Source organism: Bos indicus, chromosome 2 (assembly GCF_029378745.1).
Source record: "Bos indicus isolate NIAB-ARS_2022 breed Sahiwal x Tharparkar chromosome 2, NIAB-ARS_B.indTharparkar_mat_pri_1.0, whole genome shotgun sequence".
NCBI lineage: Eukaryota > Metazoa > Chordata > Mammalia > Artiodactyla > Bovidae > Bos > Bos indicus.
In genome coordinates this window covers 109,613,428-109,639,668 of record NC_091761.1, presented here as the reverse complement: position 1 = coordinate 109,639,668, position 26,241 = coordinate 109,613,428, and the positions used below count along the sequence as shown (strand labels likewise).

Sequence of the window (26,241 nt, the reverse complement as noted above, 5' to 3'; positions counted from 1 at the left end):
ACCGCCCGAGGAGGAACACGGGGTGCCCAACCTTTCTTCGGACCTTCCCTACCCTAACCAATTCAGAGTCTCTCAAAGCTCCGGCCGCTCAGGGGCTGGAACCCTGAGAGGCGACCAGGGGACCCCGCTGCTTCCCTCCAGCGGGGGAGGGACGCGGCAAAACTCTCCCCCTCAACCCCGGGGAGACTGAACGCCCCGCCGAGCCCAGAGGGGGCGGGGCTCCGGGACAGGCTCTGCTCATCAGGGGCGGGGCCATGCAGCGCCGTCTGCGCTATCATTGGCCAAGAACCCCGGACTGGCGGGCGTACGTCACGGGTCGGGCCCACCCCCTTGGCAATGTCTTCAGCCTGCTGCACTCCTAAGTTAAGCATTTATTCCACTGGGATAGAAGCGGCAGGAGCAGCGTTGGCATCGACGAACCATGGCTGGGATTTTTTATTTTGTCCTCTTTTCGTTTCTCTTTGGGATTTGCGACGCTGTCACCGGTTCCAGGGTGTATCCCGCGAATGAAGGTAAGAGCAGGGCGACCTTTCTGCGGTTTGGGACAGAGAAGCGACGATCGGCGGTTGACTGGTCCCCGGGAGTGCGAGGCCGGAGGGTGCGGGGGGATCCCGTAGCGAGCAATGCGCCCTGACTCCGGAGAAGGGAGCTGGAGCGAGGGGGAACCGCGAAGGGACCGCGGGAAGCGGCCGGGAAGCCTGCTGCGGGGCGGTGACCCGTGCGTGTGAAGGGGTTGCCCAAGTTTGTAGCGAAAGGACGAAGTTTATCGGTATCCACAGGCGAGGGCAGCCCGTGGATGCGCCCCGAGGGGACGCACAGGCGACAACGCCAAGATTAAAAAAAAAAAAAACAACAACAAATAAAATTTGTGGACCTATTCCTACTACCACTTCCCAACTCCCCTCAGGTCGAGGGGGAAAGGAAGCCTCGAGCTCCTTGAGGGTATCGTGGTGCTCTCGGGTTCTTGCGAAAGCCTTACGAGCTCTGGTTTCTGCAAAGTTTCCCAAGCCCTGCGCTTCCCGGGACCCGGCTCCCGAGCCTCCGCCGCACAGCGGTCGTGGCGCTGCTCGGCGGACGCCGGTGACCTGATTTCTAGCACCCGGCGTTAAACACCTTTCTCCCAGTGGGGCCCCGCGCCCTGGGGATGCGATTGTCGGCCTAGGGGGCCCCAAGCTACTTATGTCACCCCCAGACCTGGGGAACCCGCTGGCAAGTTGAATGTACTCGAGTTTTGGCTTTTGGCCCCCAGAACTGTACCCCTGGTTAGTTTGGAGGGAACGTGCGGGACCGACTGGTTCCGTGCGGGTGCTCAGTTTTCTGCGCGTCGGTTTGGACGTGCTGGGAGGACTGTGTGTGTGTGCCTGTGTCGTGGAGGTGGGGGTTGATCATTTAGTTTCCAATGATCTCAGAGAAAGGAGAGTTGCGTGCGCGTGTGTGTTTGCGCGCGGGCGCATATGCGTGGATGTGGGTGCGCGGGTGCTCGCGTGGACGCGGACAATTGTGTGCTTGTGCTCGAGTGCCCCGATTGGGCGCGCGTGTGTTCTGGTGATGCTCGCCCTCGAGCCTGCGCGCATCCGTCTCGTCTACTCCTCCACCTCCCCACCCTCCCCCATCCTCCCATCCGTCCATCCGTCAGTCTGTCTCTCTCTAGGATCCGTCCATCCATTCCCGTACGATCTATCATTTTCCCTATTCCGAAGGAGGGAGCCAAAAACCAACTTAGCTTCAGCTGGGCAGCCGGTACCCAGAGCTCGCCAGACGGAGGCTCCCAGAGATTCACACACCTGCCGGCAGACACGGCTCGGCTTGGGAGGAAAGGGGCGCTCTCTCACCCTTCTGGTCTCCTCCCTCCTTCAGAAGGGCCGTCTCGGTCGCTCCTGCCCCCTCGGTCCCCAGAGTCATTCCTCTGAGCCGAATCCTGGATCCCGCGTTCTCCTGACTACTTCGCACTCTTGTTAGGACGTCCCTCAAGACCTTTCTGCACCAAACGTAGAGATCCCCCCCCCCCCCCCCCGCCCCTTGCTTTTTCTTTTGGAAGGAAAACTTGGGAAACCTAGACAAAAAAGGCGCTGATGGAGCTGTAGGCTGCTGTCGAAAGGGGGGGGGGGTCACCCCCTCTCCGACCCCTCCTCCCCCTTAAAAATTAATTCATTTTGTTGCTTTTTATTCCCATCACGTTTTCTTTTCTCCCTTTTACCCTCCCTTCTACTCCCTCCCTTTTTTTGTAAATTGGGTCTTATTGTTCCCTTTGTGTCCCTAATCCACCTTACATAAATCCAAATGGATGTAGCGGGCTTTTCTCTAGGGACCGAGAGGAGAGAAAGGAGGGGGGCGCAGCTCCGGGCTGGAGCAAACCAGGGAAAGCTCTACATTTTAAAATAATTAAGAGACCCTAGGAATTCAGACTTCTCAGGAAAATCAGGAGAAAGAGGCTCGATTTAACTACTTTGACGTCAAGGTGAAATGAATGGGGAGGTGGGCAGAATTCAGGAGCCGGGGGGCAAGACAGAGTTGGGGTACGCTGGAGCAAGAATGAAGGGTTCGCATTCCCACCCCTCCCCCAGACCAAAGAGCTATCTTCGCTGATCAAATTAATAACCCAGTGGTTTCTTTGAGATAGGCCTTTCGACCCCAGGCCTGCAGCTCTCGGTGGGAAAGAGAATGTGGAGAGTTCAGGAATTCATGGCGTCCTTTTCAATGCCCTCTGTGCCTAGGACTGTTTCAGCTTGGGCGGGGTGCGACGGCTGTGTAGTCGACCTCCCGGTGGTCCTAAGCTTGGATGCATGCTCGTCATAGGTGTAGCACAAGCACAGTAAATCTTTTCGGCAGCTCTCCTCCATATCTCAAATTTAAACCAGTGATTTCCTCCTGGCCAAAGGAGTAGTCTTCGATTGTCCTCAAAAAGACCTGGGATGTTAAGGGGAGGGAGGAGGGAAGAGGGTTCAGGATGGGGAACACAAGTATACCTGTGGTGGATTCATTTTGATATATAGCAAAACCAATACAATATTGTAAAGTTAAAAAAAAAAAAAAAAGACCTGGGAAAGCGAATACTTAAAGTGTATTTGCATCCTAAGTCCACACGTCTGCCATCCCTCACTTCTGAAACTTTGATATTTGAAAAAACAGCGGATACCACATCCAGAGCCTATTTATTTGGTGGTGGAGCGGGAAAAAAATGGTAAGAGAGAGAGCCTTTTCATGACCCTTTGAGTACTCTCTGATAGAATTCACTTGTGGCTCTGTCACCATGATGATGAGTTATGCGGTCATCTGAAACTTGCAAAAACAAATAACTCTAGTAGATACCAGACAGAGATGAATGCAGATTTTGCTCTGGAGTGTAACTGCCTTACATAGATATATTTATTTTTTGAATTGTACTTGAGATTCTCTATTCATCCTTTTTAGAAAATGAATCAACTGAGTCCAGGGATGGAATTTTAAATGCTAAGCAAGTTAAATAAATAAGAACCTGCAGATTTAAAGAGGGGAGAAGATCAAGTGAGTAATGATTATTTACATAAGTGAGACCAAGTTTAGGTTTTGATCAGAGCTAGATATGCACACCCTCGGCACATATGGAAACGCTCAGGCAAATGGTTTTTTGTAGTATTGGCTTTTTGCAATTGGAAATTAATCTATTTTTCTTTGGTTTTCTTTCTTTTTTTTTTTTTTGCAGTTACCTTATTGGATTCCAGATCTGTTCAGGGAGAACTTGGGTGGATAGCCAGCCCTCTGGAAGGAGGGGTAAGTTTTTCGAATTGCTCTCTGATCCACAGGGTAAAAAGGAGTGATTAGCAACTTTCTGAGAGTCCTAATGGCTTGATTCTTGTTGATTGTGGCCAGGGGGTCAGATTTCCACCATGGCCTATGAAGTGAATTACGCTTTGTTGGAGAAATCCTATACTCCCTTTGGATAGCTCTGTCATGGCAGAACTGGAATCCAAAAGGGCAGAAAGGGGTTTCAAAACTAGGAGACTGGTGGAGGCATCACCTTAGATGCCCATTTAAAACTAAAACACGGACAAGAAATATGATCTGGGGACCAAATTAGAATTTATGCCTATTCCTGTGATAGCCGTGAAATCCTGACAGGGTTAATTTTAAAGCAATTGTTCTGTTCCAGATGAGGAAAATGAAAAATAAAGATACCAGAGAGAAAACATTTCCAATTGTACCAGAAGCAGGTTTAGTTCTGTGTGTGAGCAGTGGGGGGCTCTGTAACTTGCTATGAGGACCTTAAATCAGCTGCTGTTCACTTGCACACTGAGAGAAAGCCTTATGAACCTGCGTAGGTGTTGCACCAGGGGCAACGTCTATGCAGAAAGAAAAAAAAAAGCCCCATGATTGTGCATTGTTGGTACTAAATGTGACAGTTATAGTATTTGGAATCTTGGATCTTTGGGGTTCTGGGAGACTGGGTTCTTAAAGTATGAGAGGGTGTATCACTGTTCATTTCTTCTTGAATTTGCCATCACTGCCTATATCAGAAGATTCTGAGAATAGAATTAGGTCGATAGCCACATTCTCCTATCCTTGTCCCCAACACCTTAATAACAGGTCAGAATGAATCAGCTTTGGAAAGAAATCAGTACAACGTGTAACTCTGGCTTCTGCCAAATTGAAATAACTCTCAAATGTTTTAAGAATTAAGCATATCATCCTACCTTTACATGCTTGATAGTCTATGACTCAGTCATTTGATTAAAAGCAGTAAAGATGAGGAATCCTTATCAGGCAAAAATTGTAATGCACAGTGTGGTGCTTCACACCTGGCCATTGAATAAACAGTAAAGGGTTGAAAAAAAACAAAGATTCATAGAAACTTTTGGAAGATAGGTGTCACAAATAAGGCAAGAAAGCAGACATGAAAAAGAATTTTAGGCTGGTTTTTTCCAAAGCCAGTCTTGTCATCCATTTGAAATAAAATGGAGATTGCCCTGCCTTCCTGTTTTTCAGCCTGAACTTGACTGCAGTTGGTTTGGTCGGTCTCTGCTGAAAAATTCTAGTCTGCCCTCAAAACCATTTTTTTTTTAATGGGAGGGAGAGTGATTGGCAGGTCTCTGGCAGTGTAGACAGGCTGTATTCACCGCTGATTGCAGGCAATTGCCCTCATCCTTTGAATGCGAAGAAAGGTACAGCTTTATCTTGTGAGAGTCAGACTCTTGTTAATCCTATACCCTGGAAAGGTCACTGATTCAAGGAGGCTTTCCCATGCTACACCAGGGGTATTGCTCTGTAGGTTGAAAGTGTTAGAACTGCTGGCAAAACTGAGAATGAAGGTATCCGTACTTGCATTAAAAAATATAATGAGCTTTATTTTTCTTACTGATTGTTTCCAAGTTTAAAGAGGGGACATATCTAGCGTGATTTTGGACCTGACCTGTTACTCTCAATGTACATGTGACCTATTTAAAAGCAAGGAGTAGCACATTTTTTGAGTATAGTTCATGGTCTGTCCTGTTTCTGGAAAGCTTTTATTATAATTTAATATGCCACAGACATCTCCTTCCCCACACCCCAGCTCCTGAGAACTGTTGAAAGACCATCTGATCACTTTTTCTAGATACAAAACTTCTTTTGGTTGTCTTGATGTCCCTTAAAAAAAATACTGTGCCTAGCTGAGTATACACAACCCAGAACTTTTTATGGGCAGAATGTGGACTTCTGAATATAGAATGTTCTCTTTCCCTTTCCTGAAATGCCATGTATGTGTAATGTTTTAAGTATTATTATGAAAGGTAAGAAATGAACTTGTCTGTAAGAAAATTAGTCCTTCTAAAATATATAGTAGCCGTTGAAAAATTATGTGACAAATTATAAAGTTTAATTAATTTCTAGCTTTTGTAATAAAGAAGACATTTGCAGACTTAGAATGAAGGGATAAATTGGATGTGTACCAAGTAGGAGATGGATTGGCTTTTAAAAGTTCTTTCTTTAGTGTAAAAGCATATTTGAGTTTTTTTTGTTTTGTTTTTTTTTTTTATTCTGAAATCTCTACTTATCCTTAGAACAGTTCACACCTTGGTTGGAAATTTGAAATTATAATTTTGACCAATAATGCCATACGTTTGTTTGTTGTTATTGTTATCTTTAAAAAGAAACCTTATTTGACAATACCACCAGGTCAAAAATGAGCTATGGTTTCATTTTTTCATTAGAACAGCTAAGCAGAACATGAAAATAATGGAAAGTGATGACTCCTGATGGCAACATTGTAGCAAAAACCTAATTTCTTGGCAGTATTCATTTAAAGGAGAATATTGAGTTTCTGACACTGATTGTAAAATGCAAAACTAAGGGGAGATTTGTCATTGTTCTGGTGAATTGATCAATGTGTTTAGACAATTAAGTTTGGCTGGAAAATCTGAATTAGATCTGAATTATCTGTATGAACAGTGGATATGTCCCTACGTGCTTTCATTTACATTGATAAATGTGTTTTTCCATATATCCTTTGTTCTGAGATGAGAAGCATGCTGAGTAGGTTTTTTTGAAGGTGGGGATCTATTTTTGGATTTACATGAATTTCCCCAAATAAGTAAATTACTGGTGATTTATTGCTTAGTGGATAAAAATAAATTTTAATCACCACAGGGCACTTATCTCTTTCAGTTCCAACTTTCATAATGGTGGCAGATGAAAGGGATGCAGAATTTTATGTATTATGGCCCTTCACATAGTAACATTTCTATCCATTAATAGTTTTCCAATGCACAGATGGGAAACCTGTTAAAAGATACATTATGATTCTATGTACTTCATTGGATTGAATGGAGCTTTAAGTGGAGCTATTATAGAATATGATTTTTTTAAACTATCTTTTTTCTTCTAATTATATTCATGTGTTAGATATTTAAGCTGATTTATACCAGCTCTATATAAAGCCATTACTGTAGATGCTAATGAAGAATTGGAGGCTGCCTCCTAGTCTGGTAGGAGCCCCCAAATTATCTTGCTGCTTTTAGGATTGTTTTAAAAGCATAGCAAAAATGAAACTAGAATGCTAGTCACAGTGAATTTTGCTGAACTCAGATTATCCCACTGTGAGAATCTTTATGTTACAAAGTAGATTGAAAGAAAACCCTACCATACTTTAATTTTCTTGGGCTTTCCATCATAAATACCACTTAGTATTTTTTTCTCAATATCCACAGACTATTTAGAAGCAATGCATGTGTACATTCATGTTTACTTAATGTGGCTTTCTTTTAAAAATAAGAACAGTATACAAACTTTTGGACTGAATACATGCTCTTGAAACGTGTCCTACCATTTTAAATGACAGTGTATTTGAGAAATCCAACCATAAAGTTTACTCTCTGTCTTTCCAGGATTACCGAAACCAGAATGGTGAGATTTTCTTTACCCCTTTAAAGAGTAATGACAATGCCAAAAAGAAAAGAAAAAACAAAACTGACTGCGATTTTTTTTAGGTATTAGAGAGCAAAGTTCTGACAGGAGCACCACTAATTAACTGATAATTGTCTTCCTTTGGCAAACTCTGCTCTTCCTGCTCTTAATTTGCAGGTCTATGCTCAGTTGTTGGAACAATACACATCCCTAGTTTTTCATTTATGAGTAAATTTGAACTGTCGCCACTTGAAATTGCAGCTGTTGTAATAGGTGAATTTGAGGTTGTTAGACCACCACCAGGAACTGCCTGAGAACTCAGAAGCAATCAATCTAGTAATACCTCTGGAATTTTAGGCAAAAGAGTGAAACAATGAAAACAGCTCCCCAATACAGTACCATCTTGATGAGGAATTAGTGCTGGGTAGTTTTCTTTCTTATTGAAACAAAAATTATCACTGTCCTATGAGGGGAAAACAGAACTGATAAATCACTGTATGATGAAATGTTTGCAATTGATGCATTTCCTTTGGCTCTTTGCAGTGGGAGGAAGTGAGTATTATGGATGAAAAAAATACACCAATCCGAACCTACCAAGTCTGCAACGTGATGGAGCCCAGCCAGAATAACTGGCTGCGAACTGATTGGATCACCCGGGAAGGGGCTCAGAGGGTGTATATCGAGATCAAGTTCACCTTGAGGGACTGCAACAGTCTTCCGGGTGTCATGGGCACTTGCAAGGAGACGTTTAACCTGTACTACTATGAATCAGACAATGACAAAGAGCGTTTTATCCGAGAGAGCCAGTTTGCCAAAATTGACACCATCGCAGCCGACGAGAGCTTCACCCAAGTAGACATTGGCGACCGAATCATGAAGCTAAACACGGAGATCCGGGATGTGGGGCCGTTGAGCAAAAAGGGGTTCTATCTGGCTTTTCAGGATGTGGGGGCCTGCATCGCCTTGGTATCGGTCCGCGTGTTCTACAAGAAGTGTCCGCTCACCGTTCGCAATCTGGCCCAGTTTCCAGACACCGTCACAGGTGCTGATACTTCTTCCCTGGTGGAAGTTCGAGGCTCCTGTGTCAACAACTCTGAAGAGAAGGATGTGCCAAAAATGTACTGCGGGGCAGATGGTGAATGGCTGGTACCCATTGGCAACTGCCTATGCAATGCCGGGCATGAAGAGCGGAATGGAGAATGCCAAGGTAAGGAGAGCCATATTGTACTTTTCATTAGGGCTTAGTGCACGTAATTAAATCAGAGATGAGACTAAATGGAGTAAAGCCAGTAATTAGCAGCCCCTGTGGGATGTGGTGGGACAGAGGGGTCTAATGAGTAAGTGCTACAGCTCCAGGTGGCAAAGCTAAGACGATTCTAATACTGACAAAATAAATGATGCTGCTGTAATCAGCAGAAGGCCAAACACATTTGCTAACAGGCACTTAGATGTGAACCGGCTTGATGTGCCCTCTGAAATGTAAATGAACAAGCTGAAGAAAGGGCGCTGATTGATCCTTGCTTCAAGAGGACCCACACATTTTCGAACCCTGGTTCCCCTGTTGGTAAACATCTCTCCTCCTGTGGATATGTCCGTGAATGATTTCAATGTCAAATTAGGGTTTGTTGTTCCAATTTCCTCCTGCTGATTAAAATCGAACTGTGTGAGGAAAGTCCAGTTTTTCCTGCCTTGTGGAGCAGCGTAGACATGGATCAGCAAAGTGGAGTGACAGGGTTTCACGTGCCTTCTGTTCCATTGAGCTCCCATTGATGGGATCTCCAAGTGAACTGAATCTTGATGAAAGACCTCTTAATTTCCCTGAGGAGGTGATAAAGAGCTAATAAGAGTCTTCTTATTGGATCTGTGGTCAGAGGTAGTAGTAAATTGTGATCCATTTTGATTATTGAGTTTTTGAAGAAATCCAGGTTTGTTTGGTTTTTTTTGGTCATGTTAATGACTATTTATCATATTACTAAGCTGACTTCTTTTCCTCTTATTTAACCCTGTCTGCAATTCCCTCTTCCCTTATTTCCCCTTTTGGAGAGAGTTTGCAGACTTCTTATATTAGCTTTGTTTTTGAGTAAAGGCTGGGAGTATTCCATATTTATATGGATTGCTCATATCACGTGCGAATTAAAGCTTGCAAAAATCAGTTATCTCAAGACTTGTATTTTTGCTTGGTATTTATCTTCAGTGGTTATCAATAGTCTGCTGCCGCCAGTCTTATTACAGTTACTACTAAAGCGTGTAACTCTGGGTCCCATCTCTGGAACAGATCAGATTAATCTTTTCTCAGGGTGATTGTTGAGCTGGAGACTACACTACCACATGGTTCATCTGATTTGGTGATTAAAGAACCCGAAATAACTGACTGCCAAACAATTTGTCTGGCATTTCAACCGTTTTAATGACAGGTGGGATTGACCATAGAGCAGTCCACTTGACCAATTGGAAATCAGCAGTTATAACCTAAAGAAAGTTGCGTTTAGGGTAGTTTGGTGTCATAGAGTTTTAAGAGATCATAAGTGTTCTTCTTGATGTGATATAGTTATTTCTAGAAGTAGCTAACAATGAATGTCTTTTAAATGCATTGAAAATATAAAACAGAATAAAGACTGGCAACCTTTTCTGTTGACTTTGAGTCAAAAGGTAAAGTTGAAAATTTAGATGTTTGAATTTCAAGGTGTTTTTTTTAACAAAGATTAATTTCTTACTTAGCAACTACTAGGTAAGCTGTACCAAATGGAAACCCTGAAGTATATTCCAGTGTTAATGTTAGAAAAATATGAGTGCATTGTTGGCACCTAAATTATAATCATCATAGCGGGAAGAGTGAAATGAATAGGGTAATAATACTGCTTCGCATCGTAGAGTAAATTGTTCTTCCTTCTTGATTTTTGTAAGACAAGACTTGCACATCTTAACATGTCAAGATTCTTACATATATGTTTCTTAAAAAACACATTGTCCTCCATTTTTGCTCAGATGTTCATGTTTCTGGCATCAGTACATCTCTCTGTATCTAATGTCATTGATTTCCAATTGTCACACAGCCCAGTAACTCATACATTGCTGCACTGTGAAACTCCTTGACATCTTTACAACCCAAATTAGAAGGAAAAGAGAAAAAGATGGAGGAGGGAGTGAATGTAAAGGCAATTGAACATGGTAGTGGATGGCTTTATGGAAATAATCTTAGGAATACAGTTCATCATCACGTGATTCATAGAAAGTTTGAGGCTGCATGGTTTAGGTTCAGTCCATTTCTGAGCAAACTATTCCTAACACAAGACTAGATATTTAATGGAAGTGGAAGTTTGATTAAGCTGTTGTTGAGAATCTTCATTCTTTGCACTCTCTCGTGCTATCCACGTACTTTCTTTGCTACTTGTAGAAAGATTAAATCTTTCAAGAAGACACTTTTTGCACAAAACCTTGCACTGCTTGTTTTTAAACACTATCAGGTAAGAATCTCTGATGAATTTAGGGAGGAAGAAAAAACTTGAATCCTAAGAATTCTTAAATCCCAAACTTGAGTGAGATTTTTTTTTTTAAAGAGATAAGTCAAGTCTGTAAACATCTTAAGAGTAATAAGAAATGGTTGCTTCCATCTGTGCCACCATTTGGCTTCCTAGGTAGCGCTCACTAGCGCTAAAGAACCTGCCTGGCAAGGCAGGATACATAAGAGACGTGGTTCAATGCCTGGGTTGGAAAGTTCCCCTGGAGAAGGAAATGGCAACATACTCCAGTGTTCTTGCCTGGAGAGAGTCCCATGGACAGAGGAACCTAGAGGGCTGAAGTCCATGGGGTTGCAAAGAGATGGACATTAGTGAAGTGACTTTGCACGCATGCACACAGGCATGTGCCATCATTACTGGGGTATCAGGATTATCTAAGTAGAGCAGAAAAACATCCACATAAGGAAATGTGTCTCAGTTTGGTCACTTAGCTGCATGACCTTGAGCATGTTTCTTAAACACTCTGTGCCTTTGTTTGTTAATCTATAAAATGGGTTGATAATAATTGTACTTAGCTTAGAGACTTAGAGGACACAGTGATGTAAAATTGGTAAAAAAAAAATCACTGTTTAGATTATAAAGCATTAAACTGATGTTAATGCTAGCTTCTTTTATCACTTATCAAGGTCATACCTATTGACTTTTAAGGGTGTTGAGCTGAAATGGTAAAAGGGAAGTCCATCTTCGAGCCACTCTTAGAAGTCAAGGACAAAGATAGGAAGCATTGCGTTTGCCCTAACAAAGAGTAAGGATCATTTGAAAATGATATTTGAAGAGTGTCTTTTTTTCCACCCCCCCCACCCCCCCCCCTCCCCGCTATAGGAAAGAGAACTTTTCCTTTGAGTGAAAGAAAAGTGATTTGGGAGTGGAACAAGAAAGACCAGGGTGTAAAGGGAGCTTAAGAAAGGATATAAAAGAGAATGGGCAAGTCTTCAGAACTCTGGCAGCAGATCCCTCCCCAATTGTCTTTTCAATGGGTCTTCTGTGGCAGGACAAATAGAAGGACAGGTGAAAGGTCACCTACTTCCTCATCCATCTTCCTTGGGGTCTGGGAGGTCAGAGTGAAGATTGATTAAGATCTTAAAAGTTTGACAAAAGATCCCTGGGCAAAAATGGCCAGGGCGGGTGGGGGCCTGGGGTATGCTGTTGTTTGAATCTAACCCTGATCATCTGCCAGAATCCTCCAGAGACCTCGAAGACAGAAGGACACTTCCTCTTGGAGTTCTTACCTCCAAGCAGTACATGCAAATGCAGACGGAGGGCGAGGAGCCCCGTCAAAAGTGTCAAGAGTGGCAGGGCATGGCGGGCTTGCCCTCTGCAGCAGCTGCAAGTTCACCCTCCCCTAGAATAACATTTTCTGAAATGATTTGGCTCCGTCTCAGCAGGACAAAAAAAGAGTGGAAGCCACTCATTTGTCTCCTGCAGGAGAATGTCTGGCTGGCATTAGCAGTAGTTTGAACTTGCCTAGTGATGGGGTGCAGAGAATAAGAAACTGTTGTAGTTAGTCGGAGAAAGGAGAAAAAATTCCACCTCAGACATGTCTCCCTCTCCCCTAGTACGAACCCTGCCCCTCATGAGGGAATGTTCCAGATGTTTTATAGGATTATTTTTATTACTTCAAAAATATTAAGCTGGAGGAAGAGACAAAAAGATTTTTATTACCTTATTTTTTACTTAATTAAAAAGCTGAAAAATGAAAGGGAAGTCACAGATTTACTCTTTGTGAAATAGTAATAAGCAGCATATTCAGAGAGCGTGTATAAAAATAATACTAATAAAAAGAAAACAGTCTTATGGAGTCACTTAAGGACAAATAATCACAACTGTGACAAAATTAAGCTGGGTAGGAATCAACCCTTGCTTAAATATATAATTTTGCTGTAAATTGTTTGGGGTCCTATATACTTAGGGACCTCTATTATGTATTATTATATATATGATGCCTTCATATCAGTAAAAGCTTCTTAAAAGCTCTTTTGAGAAAAAACAAGATGGAAATGCTTTGATGGCTATAGAATAGAAATATTTCATATTCATGCTCTGAAAAAAGAGAGAGGTCTGTGTTTAAAAAAATGACTACTTTGTTTTTCTAATATATTACAGAAGAACCTTAGGAGAAAGAAGTACCAGAAAGGATGCATTTAAAATATAGTTCAGAGAGATGCTGTTATATTCTTTCCACTTTTGAAATTTTTCTTCCACCTTTGAATCATGTCTTTAAGAATCAATTGGTTAAATCACATGGTTGCTTTTATCTCTGACTTTGAAGCATGGCTGTGATCACTGAAAGACGCAATTCTTTATATCCGAGAAGAGCAGGGTTTAATTATTGTCCTTTTTCTGTTATACTTTTTTATTTTCCCTTCTACATGTGACCAGGCTTCTTTTGTGAGCGAATCAGGCAATGGTCTATTTTGGATTCACTAAAGCATCATGTAGGAATTATCTCAGTTAGGGATTTTTGAATCCGGTATTTAAGATTTGATGACTTATTTTAATCTGACTGAGCTTCCTTGTACTTTTCAAAAATGAATTAAGACATAATTATTCTGTTAAGACTTGAGTCTTTAGGAGAAAGACCGATTAAATGGCTTTTCAGCTACTACTGTGCAAAGCAGAGGTGGTCATGATATATGTTTGACTTTCATTGAATTTTAATACTTAGGTTTTGGGGGGCATTTTTTTTTTGCATTTAATCGATGAATTTAACATTACAAAAGAATTGTATGCTTCAAACTCTTACTCCAGCTTACTTCTGATTTATCAGTCTTTATGATTTAGTAGATAACCCAAATATATCTGTACAGTGTATTTTAAAAAATAACTGAAATGGAGTCATCTTCTAGTCATCTTGTTTTTATGATATTTGACTATGTATCTTGGACATCATTCCATATTAGAGAATATAACTTTTCTCCATCCTTCATAATTGATAATTAATATTCTGTAGTGTGAATATATCATACTTTATTTAATTTTTTCTTTTTTGATGGATAGTTCGGGAATCTTGGTTTTTTTCTAGTAATATTTTTAAACCAACAGTTTAACTTGTCAATCATACATATACTTAAAAAAAAATTGAATGGTTAACCTTGCTTTGTTATTTTTCTGGCTTTTTCTTGGACAAATAATTTTAATAAACCTTCTTGACCATGAGCATATATATGGAAGGAGTTCAGTCCAGGACAGCCAGACAAGTAACATTGCTGACAATTAAGGAGCATGGTTGTGTCTCATTAAATGTTCATTGACTGAATGAATAAATAAATGCAGAAGGAATTGTGGTCTGTTTCATATTAAACATTTATTTGGTGGAGTAACATTTCATGGAGTCAACATGATATATCAGAATCTTTGCATGTGACATCTATTAATGAACTCCTTGTTTATAATTCCTACTTCAATTGGGTCTTAGCTATTTTCATTATATTTATGAACCATCTCTACACCTGGATGTTCAAAAATCTCTGTAGTCTATGTGCTAACATAAGTATTAGTACAAACTGGCTAAGATCTGCCTTTGGAGTTTGAGACCTGAGTTTAGTTTGTAGGTGTGCTACTTAACTAGGTGGATGATCATGGTCACTAACTTAACCTCCCTAACTTCAAGTCTATATTTGCAAATTGGTGACAATGGTATGTTATTATGTATGAGACACACATGTAAGGATGAGGGCATGTCAACCCACTCCAGTATCCTTGCCTGGAGAATCCTATGTGTAGAGGAGCCTGGCAGGCTACAGTCCACAGGGTCACAAAAAGACACGACTGAAGTGACTTGTCACACATACACATGTATGTATACAGGTTCTAGCACTGTGCCTAGAATCATTAAGCGCCTAAGAAGTGGAAAATGTTATTGTTATTTTTGTTGTTATTCAATAGAAATATGGTGACATTATAGGCTATTTGGTCATTGTTTGTCCAACAATGGAAACTGGTTTAGGTTTTGAAGCAGTTTTTTTGAATGGAGAGCTGAGGGCAATGGTTACAAATCCAAGTGTAGGGGGTGGTATGAAATGACTGGTCTTGTCTCTATTGGTCAGGTCCTCTGTTCCTCAGCTTACTGCAGTGGCCCTCAAAATGTGCTCAGTTGGGTTCCCCCAAGACCCTTTCCTGTGGTCTGCAGGTCAAAACTTTAATATGCTATTTGCCTTTTCCCTCCCCTTTTCTCATGAATGGAGTTTTCCAGAGGCTACCTGATATATGATATCTCATCAAATTAAACAGAGAAGCAAATCTGAGAATCCAGCCATCCTCTATTAAGCCAGACATTAACAATGTCACCCTTGTCACTAAATCAGTTTTAGAAAATTTTGTTCTTTTTTCATCAAAATATGTTATTTGTGTTGACATGTAATGGGTTTAACTATCAATACTTTTAAATAAATTCATCTGAGTTTCAGTTTCTAATGGTAAGTATTGGTATCTTTAACTCCCGTACACAGAAGCACTTTGGCATCCTCAGTCTTTTTAAACAGTGTGTAAAGGGGTCCTGAGACCCAAAAGTTTGAGAAGTGCTGCACAAAAAGTGTCAACTTTTTATTTCTTCTGTAGGTGCAGAAAGTGTACCTAGGTTGTCTGCAGACACTTTTAGAATCAAAACAGATCAGGAAGCTCTGGAAACTTTCAGAATCTCGGAGATTTAGGTAGCTTAGAAGGATGACATTTATTCTACCCTTTAGATGTTTCTATAAAATCAGGCAGCAATTTGTAGCTCTTAGTTTTTTAAAAACGGTTTATCTGTGTCCAATAACATGCCTCAGTGCTCTCTTTAGTTTTACTGTGCTTGCGAGAAGGAATGATTAAGGAAAGCCTCAGCTGGCCCATGGGACCCTGAGAGACTGTATCTTTTTCACTGAGGGCATAAAACCTTTCTCCCTTACAGCTGGTACCTCTCGGCCATTTGCGGTGAGGGTGGGAGCAGGTGAGGTCACTGGGTCCCATGATCTGGAGGGTAATTAATAGTCCCATGACTAAATGGACATTTTATGAATATTCAGGGTCTATTTGGGCTTCTGGGGAAACAATCAGGTTGGTGCCGCTGACAACTCCCTTTGGAGACCCAGAGCGATTTCTGGGTGAATGCGGGTCGTCAGCTGTCGGCCTAGGGTTGCTTTTTTGCCGGCAGCAGATCCCTCGTTTGCATATTCTGTATGCGCCCTCATGCAAAACAGCACACCCATTTCCCCCTTTCACAAAGGCTAGAGAGCTTCCTTTGGAAACTCCAGCCAAAATCTCCTTCTGTTTATGCAGAACCCAATGATTTAGACACCATGCAAATTAATTCGGTTTTGATTTGAATGCTTCCAGAGACTGGGGGTGGAAGGCGGAGAGTGGGGTGTTTGCACAGGGCCCCTTTTGTGCACCCCGCCGCCCCCCCCCCAACCCCCCGCTCCACTGGCCCTCCCCCAGTGTGGCTGGTTGTCATTCCCGGGGCCCCTAGCCCCATGTGAAACAACCCAAGCTCCTGCTGCTCATTTTATTTTGACCTTTGGAAAGGAACCTAGTCTTGGTGAATCCCTTGGCTTGTCTGTTTCCTGACAGTTTCAGCAGGAATCTCCCTGTTTTTTTTTTTTCTGAGGAGGGAGGAGATAGCACTGTGCAGATTATGCTAGGAATGCTTAGAAGTGGCCCAACAAAGGGCTTTCAAAAATTGTCAAGGAAAAAGATAAAATTCTTGGAGAAAGAATTGTCAGATCTCAGAAAGTTCTGAAAATATAGGCGTTAGGTCACTCGTAGGCTGGAACCTATTCACCCCTTCAACAAATAAATCCTGAAAGTGTAGATTGCACAAATCATTGGTATTTTCATCATGTTAGTGTCATACACCTATGAATGAAGACAACCAATTGCATACCTAAAATCATGATTAAAATCCTTTATATTCACTCCTGTCCCACATGCATTTCTTTCAAAGTTGTATTGACACTAATTCTGTTCCTTATTCTGTATGTGTATTCGCTTTGGGTTGAATGTTGCCTTTTGAATCCCTGTTTTCCCATCCCACCAGTGTCTCCAAATTTACTTAACCTTTGCTTTGTTCCCTCAGAATGAAAATGCGAGTACAATACATATTTAACCCAACAAACTTCACTCTCATCTTGAAAATAGTACTGTCTTCAGAAGGCCCTGATCCTATGTATTCTATAAACTAAAAGAAGAGGACTTGGCATGAAATGTTTTTGAAGTTCAATTAGTTTTGAGTTCGAACTAATTTCACAGGGCAGCAAACGGGCAGAGCCAGACTTTGCAGTGTAATTAAGTGTAGGCAGGGTCAGCTAAAACAACATCTAAATGTGGAAGAGCTTTGGTTTAGCTCCACATGGCCTGACAAAATTTGATGATGCTGCTGTTCAAAGTCCATTTGGGATGGATTATTAGGATTAAAGAACAGCAGAAGGCTCTGTACTTGGTATGTTCTGTCCTGTCATTAGTGGATGAGAAAATTCAGCTGCTTATCTGGCTCTTGTTTCTAAGGATGGATTTAAACAGACTCACACTTCTCAAAGGTGATCTTACTAACCTCTTCTTAATAAGTTACAGATCTCCAATTGCTCAGAATCCTGAAAATACCATTTGAAGTAAGTTGATTGATAATTATCATTTCCCCCTCTATGTACAGATATTTTCCACAGTGGTACAAAGCTACGGTACAGTTTCTTAATTACCCAGATAATCCTGTTTGCTTGTATTTTTAAACTATGAAGTGCTGGGTAATTATTCAATTCTTAATAGAAGGCAAATGGCAATGTAAACAATAATTAGGATGTTAGACAGAGTAATGCGCTTCAAAGCAAATTGGATTTTTTTCATACTGTTCAGCATGAAGTCCCATAAAGCCAACAATTTAGAAGTAAGGCAAAAAGGTTCCATTTGGTTCATATTTTATGGCGTTATCTCCTCATGGCTTGTTTCTGTGAATAGAAGTTTGCCCCAATAAAGCTGGCTGTGCCCAAGCCAACTGTTTCCGTAACAATCGCTTCCCTGCTGTTTGACATTTGGCGGTGTTCTCCCAGGCCTCCAGATTGGTCCTTTGTCTGCTGCAAATCCGAGGGGTCAGGGGTTAACAGAATACTGATTTCCTCCATAATACCATGGCAGGTAAATATGGGCCAACCTCATGATCAGTTAAGACGCAGCTCAGTAAGGAATGCTTTTCTCATGGGCTTTTGTCCTTAAGAACTTCCCTGATTTGAGATGCTGAGTTTCCCAGCTCTTGCCTTCCACAGGGGCTTCTTCATTACCAAAGCTGCCATCTCTCTTTTCTATGGCTTTCTCTGTTAATAACCATTCACAGATAACAATATATCCCCAGAAATACATGACCTGAAAACTGAGCAAATCATCATGTTTGATGAATTAATTTTACAAGCGTTAACAATACTTGCAACCTTATGCACTTAATTATGTCTTGCAGTCTTATCTGTACTGTGTGTTTCATTGATGAAATAATAAACTGATAGCAAAGACGGTAGACAAAGTTCCTTTAATAATGGTGCTCTTACCCACCCTACTTTTTTTTTCCCATCTAGCCATCATGGTGTGTTGCCAGTTAGAGGTATAATTAAACAAACAGTTTTATTCCATTTTCACCATTATGGAGATGTCCAAGCATTCATCAACATCAATGCTATTACCATATTATATCAGTTTAATTATATCAGTGTTTATTCTTCTCCCAAGGAATATTGTGATCTACATAGTAGGTTATATACTAATTGTTCATGGGGGACACACTGGCTCTAGAAGTTTAAAGTGTCTTTCAAACTTTTAAACTTCTTGTTACCATCAATTAATGAATGAAAAGGGCACTTTTGCATACATCACTCTCCATTTGCATATATCACTCTCCGCATTTCTGTTTGTCCAACCTCCTTCACATTGTACCGTGAACTTGATGCTTAGATTCATTTGTTTTCAGTTTTAAGTGTTTGAAAAAGACATCTCCACTTTGAAAAACAGTTTCCTTTTGAAGTGTCCAGTTTGGCAATGACTGAAGCAGTCCCCCGGGCCAATTAGCATGTTAAAAGAATGGATCAATACCTTTCTGCCTCCTCCACCCTCCTTGCTCTCTTCCAAGGGGAAAGAGTTTGGAAGAACCCTGGGAGGCTCTTGACAGATGTGCCAGGAGACTTCAAGAGGATTGTCAATTGCCCCAAGTGGGGAACATTGACAATTTGATCTAGTGCCGGTCGGCTTCTCGGCTAGCCATTTGAAAATGGATGCAGGAGGAACTGACAGCGTCAGGAAAGCTCTTGCAGTTCATGTAATTATGGAGAGGATTAGAAGAAAAGTGTTGGGAGAAATAAGAGATCAATACAGGGGCACTAGTTGACTTGAACTCACCTTTAGCTGTTAAACACTACATTTTGTAACATTTAGCCTATGCACATGGAAGACTATAGTTTTTTGTTTTTGTTTTTGTTTTTTTAGGATTGTGTAAACCCATGCATAAGAAAAAATTAAAAAAACATAAGCAGCCACTGATTTTTGAGAGCAGACTCCTAGGTAATTAACAGTGTAACACTTTCAGTACTTAAGATGCAAAGGTGCTAATTAACTAATGGGAGAAATTGAGATTTCATTACTTGGTTCTCTAACGAGGTGCCAGCAAAGAAATGCAGCTGAAAGTAATATTTGAACATTCAGGTTTCTTTTAAAGCAGTTTCTTTAGGAACTGCTTCTCTGTTTATCCTAGAGTTTTCAATTAGCCTAATACAGGGCTACAGTAAAACATTATAAAAGTGTGGTATTTTTGCACCAGGAAACTCATGTTGATGGAAAAATGAGAACGTTATCATTGCAAGATTAAAAAGAAAAGCTTTAAAAAAGTTTGAAACACACCACCTGAGGGTCTCACATGGTCTTCCTTTAGGACAGTTAGCGTACTAAGCTGCTGCTGCTGCCAAGTCACTTCAGTCGTGTCCGACTCTGTGCGACCCCATAGACAGCAGCCCACCAGGCTCCCCCGTCCCTGGGATTCTCCAGGCAAGAACACTGGAGTGGGTTGCCATTTCCTTCTCCAATACATGAAAGTGAAAAGTGAAAGGCAAGTCGCTCAGTCATGTCCGACTCTCAGCGACCCCATGGACTGCAGCCTACCAGGCTCCTCCATCCATGGGATTTTCCGGGCAAGAGTACTGGAGTGGGGTGCCAGCTAACCAGACCCCATTACATCATTTATCTAACCTTCAGGAAAGATTCTGGAGTCCTTATTTACAGAACGTTGTTGCTGTAACTATTTCAGTAATTCTTAAATGGGTTCTTGATAAGGCAAGAATTTTACACTGATTTCAGCAATTGTACTGAACCATTGTTGGATCTTTCCTTTTCTATTAGAGAAACAAAGTCATTTATTAAAGAGAAGTAATGTCTGACCTTGTGAAAAATCACAATTATTATTGCAACTTCAAAAAACAGATATACTAAAAAAGAACCCTTAGCCCCACAAAAGGATCGTTGACTTCTACTGCAGATAATGATTGAGATATAGAAATCTATTGAGTTTTCCCAGTATTTTCCATTATATCTTCTGGCTGGTTATCACTGATCTACAGGAATGCTATTGATTTTTGTATGTTTATCTTGCATCCAATCTTTTTATTGAACTGTCTTGTGAATACTAACAGGTTTTCAGTTAATTCTCTAGACTTTTTAGAGAGCCAATATTTTTAGGTACAAGCAATTATATATTTTTCCTTCTTTTTAAAAACTAGACCTCTTATTTATGATTTTTATCTTACAACATTGATCAGAATTTTTAGGCCACAGAAAAATAATAATATTGATTGTAAGCATCTTTATTTTATGCCAGTTTTCGTGGACATAATTTAAGCATGCTATGAGATATTTTAAACATTTCTAAGAGAGAAGGGTGGAGAAGGCAATGGCACCCCACTCCAGTACTCTTGCCTGGAAAATCCCATGGACGGAGGAGCCTGGTGGGCTGCAGTCCATGGGGACGCTAAGAGTTGGACACGACTGAGCGACTTGCCTTTCATTTTTCACTTTCATGCTTTGGAGAAGGAAATGGCAACCCACTCCAGTGTTCTTGCCTGGAGAATCCCAGGGATGGGGGAGCCTGGTGGGCTGCTGTCTATGGGGTCGCACAGAGTCGGACATGACTGAAGTGACTTAGCAGCAGCAGCAGCAAGAGAGAAGGGGTTTTGAATTTTGTTAGATAACTTCAAATATCTCTTTCAGATATGTGATCTTTCTGATATGTGTTTATGGGTGTTTATTCACTATTATGAATATTGAATATATTTGTAGATTTAAAAAAATAATCCATAAACTCTCTTTGCATCTGTGAAAAAAACCCTATCAGGTGGCAGTAAATTTTGGCTAAAAGTTTCTTACATTCTGTTTGTTAATTGTGGTGATGAAGAGCCAGGGCCTTGGAATAAGAATTTAATTTTAATCTCAGCTTTGTCATTTACAGTGGTGACTACCACCTCTAGGCACTTAACTTTAGTGCTCTGTTATTTTTTCTCCTCTGTTATAGGAGAATAATGACACCTACCCCATAGGTAGGGCTTCCCTGATAGCTCAGTTGGTAAAGAATCTGACTGCAATGTAGGAGACCCTGGTTTGATTCCTGGGTCGGGAAGGTCCACTGGCAAAAGGATAGACTACCCATTCCAGTATTCTTGGACTTCTCTTGTTGCTCAGCTGGTAAAGAATTGGCCTGCAATGTGGGAGACCTGGGTTTGATCTCTGGGTTGGGAAGATCCTCTGGAGAAGGGAAAGGCTACCCACTTCAGTATTCTGGCCTGGAGAATTGGGGTTGCAAAGAGTTGGACATGACTAAGCGACTTTCACTCACCCCGTAGGTATCCTTAGGATTAAATAAGACAGTATAAGTCTTGCTAGGAAGTGACATCTATTCAGTGGTCAGTAAAATAGAGCAAATAGAAATTTGAGTAAATAGATTTGAGAAATTTGAGAGTAAATAGAAATTTGTATTATTTTTATTTTGAATTTTTAACAAATAACTGATGGATATTAGCCTATGTATTCTCTTTTCCTCTTTCTTTCTGACTATATCTCTTTCTCTCTTTCCTCTTATTCTTAGCAGATTTTAGGATTATAATTAATACATAAAGTTAAGATAGTTTTCCATCTTTTATTAGCATTACAGAAAGTGTGCAGAGACTCTAGCTTTTACTTTGCAAATTTGAAAGGTTTCACCATTAAAACTGGCTCTAGATTATTCACTTAGGATTTAGACACTTCTTTTCTGTATATTTGCTAGACTTCGGTAAAAACAAAAATGCAACAACCACAACAAGGAAATTGACTCTGAGACCTCATTCCATTGCTTTCCCAGTCACATAAATGACTCTCCAGTCCATAGTGGACATGTTCTCTGAATGTGGGCTGTTCCCATCTCTGCTGGGTGGAAGGCACAGATGCCATGTTGCTCTCCTCCATAATTACACTATTGAGCTTTCTCATTACTTGTGTATATCTTAAACATAGAAGCTAAAGGCAGTGGGATATTCAGCCTAGAGTCAGTGCACAGGCATGGTTGAGCTAGGCATAAATCGGGATCCTGCTTGTTAATGAGGATCTAGTTGAGACCATATTTATTATTAATCTCATTAGGAAAAGCTGGGTTTCACTGCAGCACCTCTGAGTTGTGATGCTTTGCTTTTTTTTTTTTTTTTTTAACTGAGGGAGAAAAAATGTGAAATGACAGATTCACTGTTCTAGAAACATCTGGTGTTCTTAGAGCCACGACTTTGACAAAATAATGTGTAAATATTTTATATTGGTTTGGAGGATGGGTAAGTTTCATTTTGTTCATTTCAAATTATTCTGTGGGCTACATGGAAACAAAACGAGGACCAGAGGACAGGTACTGCCTCAGTATAAGGAAAGACCCATCTGATATTTTGAACTGGACCGAAGTGGATGTGATGACTTTTGAGAAGATGAGTTCTCTTTTAGAGCGGGTGTTCACACTGGCTGGATGACCCTAGGGCATTTAACTGTATATTCTTGCAGTAAGAGATTGGAGATTTTGTGTTTTTTTTTTTTTTTTTAATCTTTTGAATTTATTTATTCTTTTTATTTTGTGGTTGCCCTGAGTCTTCTTTACTATGTGCAGGCTTTCTCTAGTTGCAGCAAGCAGGGGCTACTCTTCATCGCTGCGTGTGGGCTTCTCGTTGTGGTGGCTTCTCTAGTTGGGGAGCACAGGCTCTTCACACATGGGGCTCAGCAGTTGGAATTCGCCGGCTCAGTAAGCAGCTCGCAGGCCCTAGAGCATGGGCTCAGTAGTGGTGTCACATGGGCTTAGTTGCTCTGTGGCACATGGAATCTCTCCAGACCAGGAATTGAACCTGTGTCCCCTGCATTTGCAGGAGGATTCCTTGCCTGCAATATGGGAGGCCTGGGTTCAATCCCTGGGACAGGAAGATCCCTTGGAGAAGGGAATGGCTACCCACTCCAGGATTCTTGCCTGGAGAATTCCATGGACAGAGCAGACTGGTGGGGTAATAGCCCATGAGGTCGCAAAGAGTTGGGCATGACTGAGCAAATCGCACTTTCATTTCTTTTTTTTTCCCTTCTACTGCGTCACTGGGGAATTCTGACCCTGTGTTTCTTAAAAGGGGCACCATTGTAATTTTGGGCAGGATGATTCTTCCCTGAGTGCAATATTTATCAAGGCTTGTGAATCCATCGTGTGCATGGTGGATATGCACTTTGCAAGGCATTTGGTGTCCTGAGGAGTCCCTGGGTAGTAGATACCTGTGGCATCCTCTAATCACTGTGACAGGCTAGATCTTCCCTTCACTTGTTCAGTTGCCTCACATATGGATACTGATCTCAATGGCAAACTTCTGGATTAGACAAACTGTAAGATAATTTATAGCTCTTAAGATTCCAAGATAGTAGGATAGTCCTTGTTACAAAGATTGCATATTTCCTATAGGGTAGGTAGCCCAGGTTTAGGATCCTGTAGTTGTAGGCAATCGGAGAAGGCAATGGTATCCCACTCCAGTACTCTTGCCTGGAAAATCCCATGGATGGAGAGCCTGGTAGGCTGCAGTCCATGGGGTCGCTAAGAGTCAAACACGACTGAGTGACTTCCCTTTCACTTTTCACTTTCATGTATTGGAGAAGGAAATGGCAACCCACTCCAGTGTTCTTGCCTGGAGAATCCCAGGGACGGGGGAGCCTGGTGGGCTGCTGTCTATGGGGTCACACAGAGTCGGACACGACTGAAGTGACTTAGCAGTAGCAGCAGCAGTTGTAGGCAATGGCACCCCACTCGAGTACTCTTGCCTGGAAAATCCCATGGATGGAGGAGCCTGGTAGGCTGCAGTCTATGGGGTTGCCAAGAGTCGGAGTCAACTGAGTGACTTCACTTTCACTTTTCACTTTCATGCATGCAAATGTACACCATAGCATCACAAAGTTAGATCATCTATTTCCCCAATAGGCACCAATTATAGGAGGAGATGGGGATGTCTTCTGGAAGAAACTACTCACATTTTATAAAAGCGTCTGTAACGATGACCATCAACCAAGTTCCCTACTAACTTACTTACTTCTAAAACAGCTTTATCAGGCAGGTAGAGTGTTATCATCCCCATTTCACAGTTGGGAAGGCTGAGTCATGGAAGGATGCCCAGAGTTCTGTACCGCTACTCAAAGTGATTTGAAACCAGGTAGACTGGCTCCAGCCTCTAAGTTCCCAACTCTGTGCCATACTTTTCCTGGGTAAGAACTGTTAGAAATCAAGAAACATCCTCCTAAGTTAACTTAACAATATGGAATCTGCTTTGCATTCTTACAAGGTAAGAAGAACATTTTAAATGCCTGAGTTATAAACTTATGTAAACAGTGTCCTGTATTGACTCCAAGATTTGGCAAATATTCCTCTGTCAATGGGTGGCCTTTGTATTATTTCAGATGGCCTGGCAAAGAGGAAAATGTGACTTTGCAATTGTTAAAGCTGAAGACCTTGTCATAGAATGTATTACTGAGCAAATTATTCTTATTTTGACTCTGAATCACAGCACAGAGGGAGGTTATAAGCATAGACCCAAGTCTATACAAGATAGAACATCATCTCCTCTTAACTGGAGGATAGCTGAACCGAATAACTTTTAATTTCTCAGAGGTGGTACGATAAATCCAAGGGCTATTTACCTGGAAAATCAATCTAAAAAGAGGATGTACTTTTAATAATCTAAATGTTGGATTTGTGCTTTTATGCTGGTTCAGATACCGTATTTATTTGCAAATGTGTGCAGGAAAAAAATGGCAATGGAATCTTTTGTAATGCAATTCATTTCTGCAGTTGGGTGCAAGGAGAAAAAAGGTGGGGTCAGCATTGGAAATGGTGGCAAACGTGGTTCCTTCAGTACCTACACAGCTATTCATCCTCCTTCCCTCGTGTTGTGACCTCGTGGCTTCAGTGAAAATGGCTCACCTTTCAACACCTAACACCAGCTGTATCCTGAATTGTTTTGTTATGCAAGTCTCAAAAATTCTTTTTTTTTCCAGAGGGGGTCCTAAATCATTTAGAACCAGGTTTTCTGTTGCTTGCAACACAATGCTAATTGATAAAGGAGGTCATTAATTTAACATGCAAACCAGTTTTCTATACACAAATGTTTCACATAGGAAATATAGTAGGTGGCTCAGACAGGAAAGAATCTGCCTGCAATGCCAGAGACCCTGGTTTGATCTCTGGGTCAGGAAGACACCCTGGAGAAGGGAATGGCAACCCACTCCAGTATTCTTGCCTAGAAATTCCATGGACAGACCATGGGGTTACAAAGAGTCAAACACGACCGAGCAACTAACACAACACAAAGCTGAGTAGTTGGATTCCCAGGTGGCACAATGGTAAAGAATGTGCCTGCCATTGCAGGAGACACAGGAGACACCAGTTCAGTCCCTGAGTCAGGAGGATCCCCTGGAGGAGGAAACGGTAACCCACTCCAGTATTCTTGCCTGGAAAATCCCATAGACAGAGGAGCCTGGTGGGCTACAGTCCATGTGGTCGTAAAGAGTCCAGCATGGCTGAATGACTAAGCACACACACAGGCACACAAGCTGAGTAGTAACTTTTCCAAAAGATTTCTTCCTAGTCTTGTAAATAACAGAAACATATTGGAGGCTATTTTTGCGCTCCCTTCTTAGCCTGATGGCAAGATAGACTAGTTTGGTTTGGTTCCATTGCTGACAGAAACCCTCTTCCATACTGTGGCTTGGTGAAGTGGGATGTCTTTCTTCTTAGAGCTAAAGAATATTCAAACTGGAAGGAAGTCCTTTATTTAATTCATGCTTTTCATTTTCCAGATGAGGAAACTGAGGCTCAGATTAATAAAGTATATAATAAGTTAAT

The 26,241-nt window shown here is 41.4% G+C and overlaps 1 protein-coding gene across 2 annotated transcripts in view; it reads left to right on the top strand.

The window, feature by feature from the left end:
* The first annotated feature begins 360 nt into the window (after positions 1-360).
* EPHA4 (EPH receptor A4) overlaps positions 361-26,241 on the top strand; it is a 161,965-nt gene continuing 136,084 nt past the window's right edge. For both annotated transcript variants that reach the window (XM_019977562.2, XM_019977571.2), the window contains exons 1-3: positions 361-512; positions 3,683-3,750; positions 7,900-8,563. In XM_019977562.2, the coding sequence (XP_019833121.2) occupies positions 422-512; positions 3,683-3,750; positions 7,900-8,563 (823 nt within the window). In that variant the 5' untranslated portion in view covers positions 361-421. The remainder of the gene's footprint in view (positions 513-3,682; positions 3,751-7,899; positions 8,564-26,241) is intronic.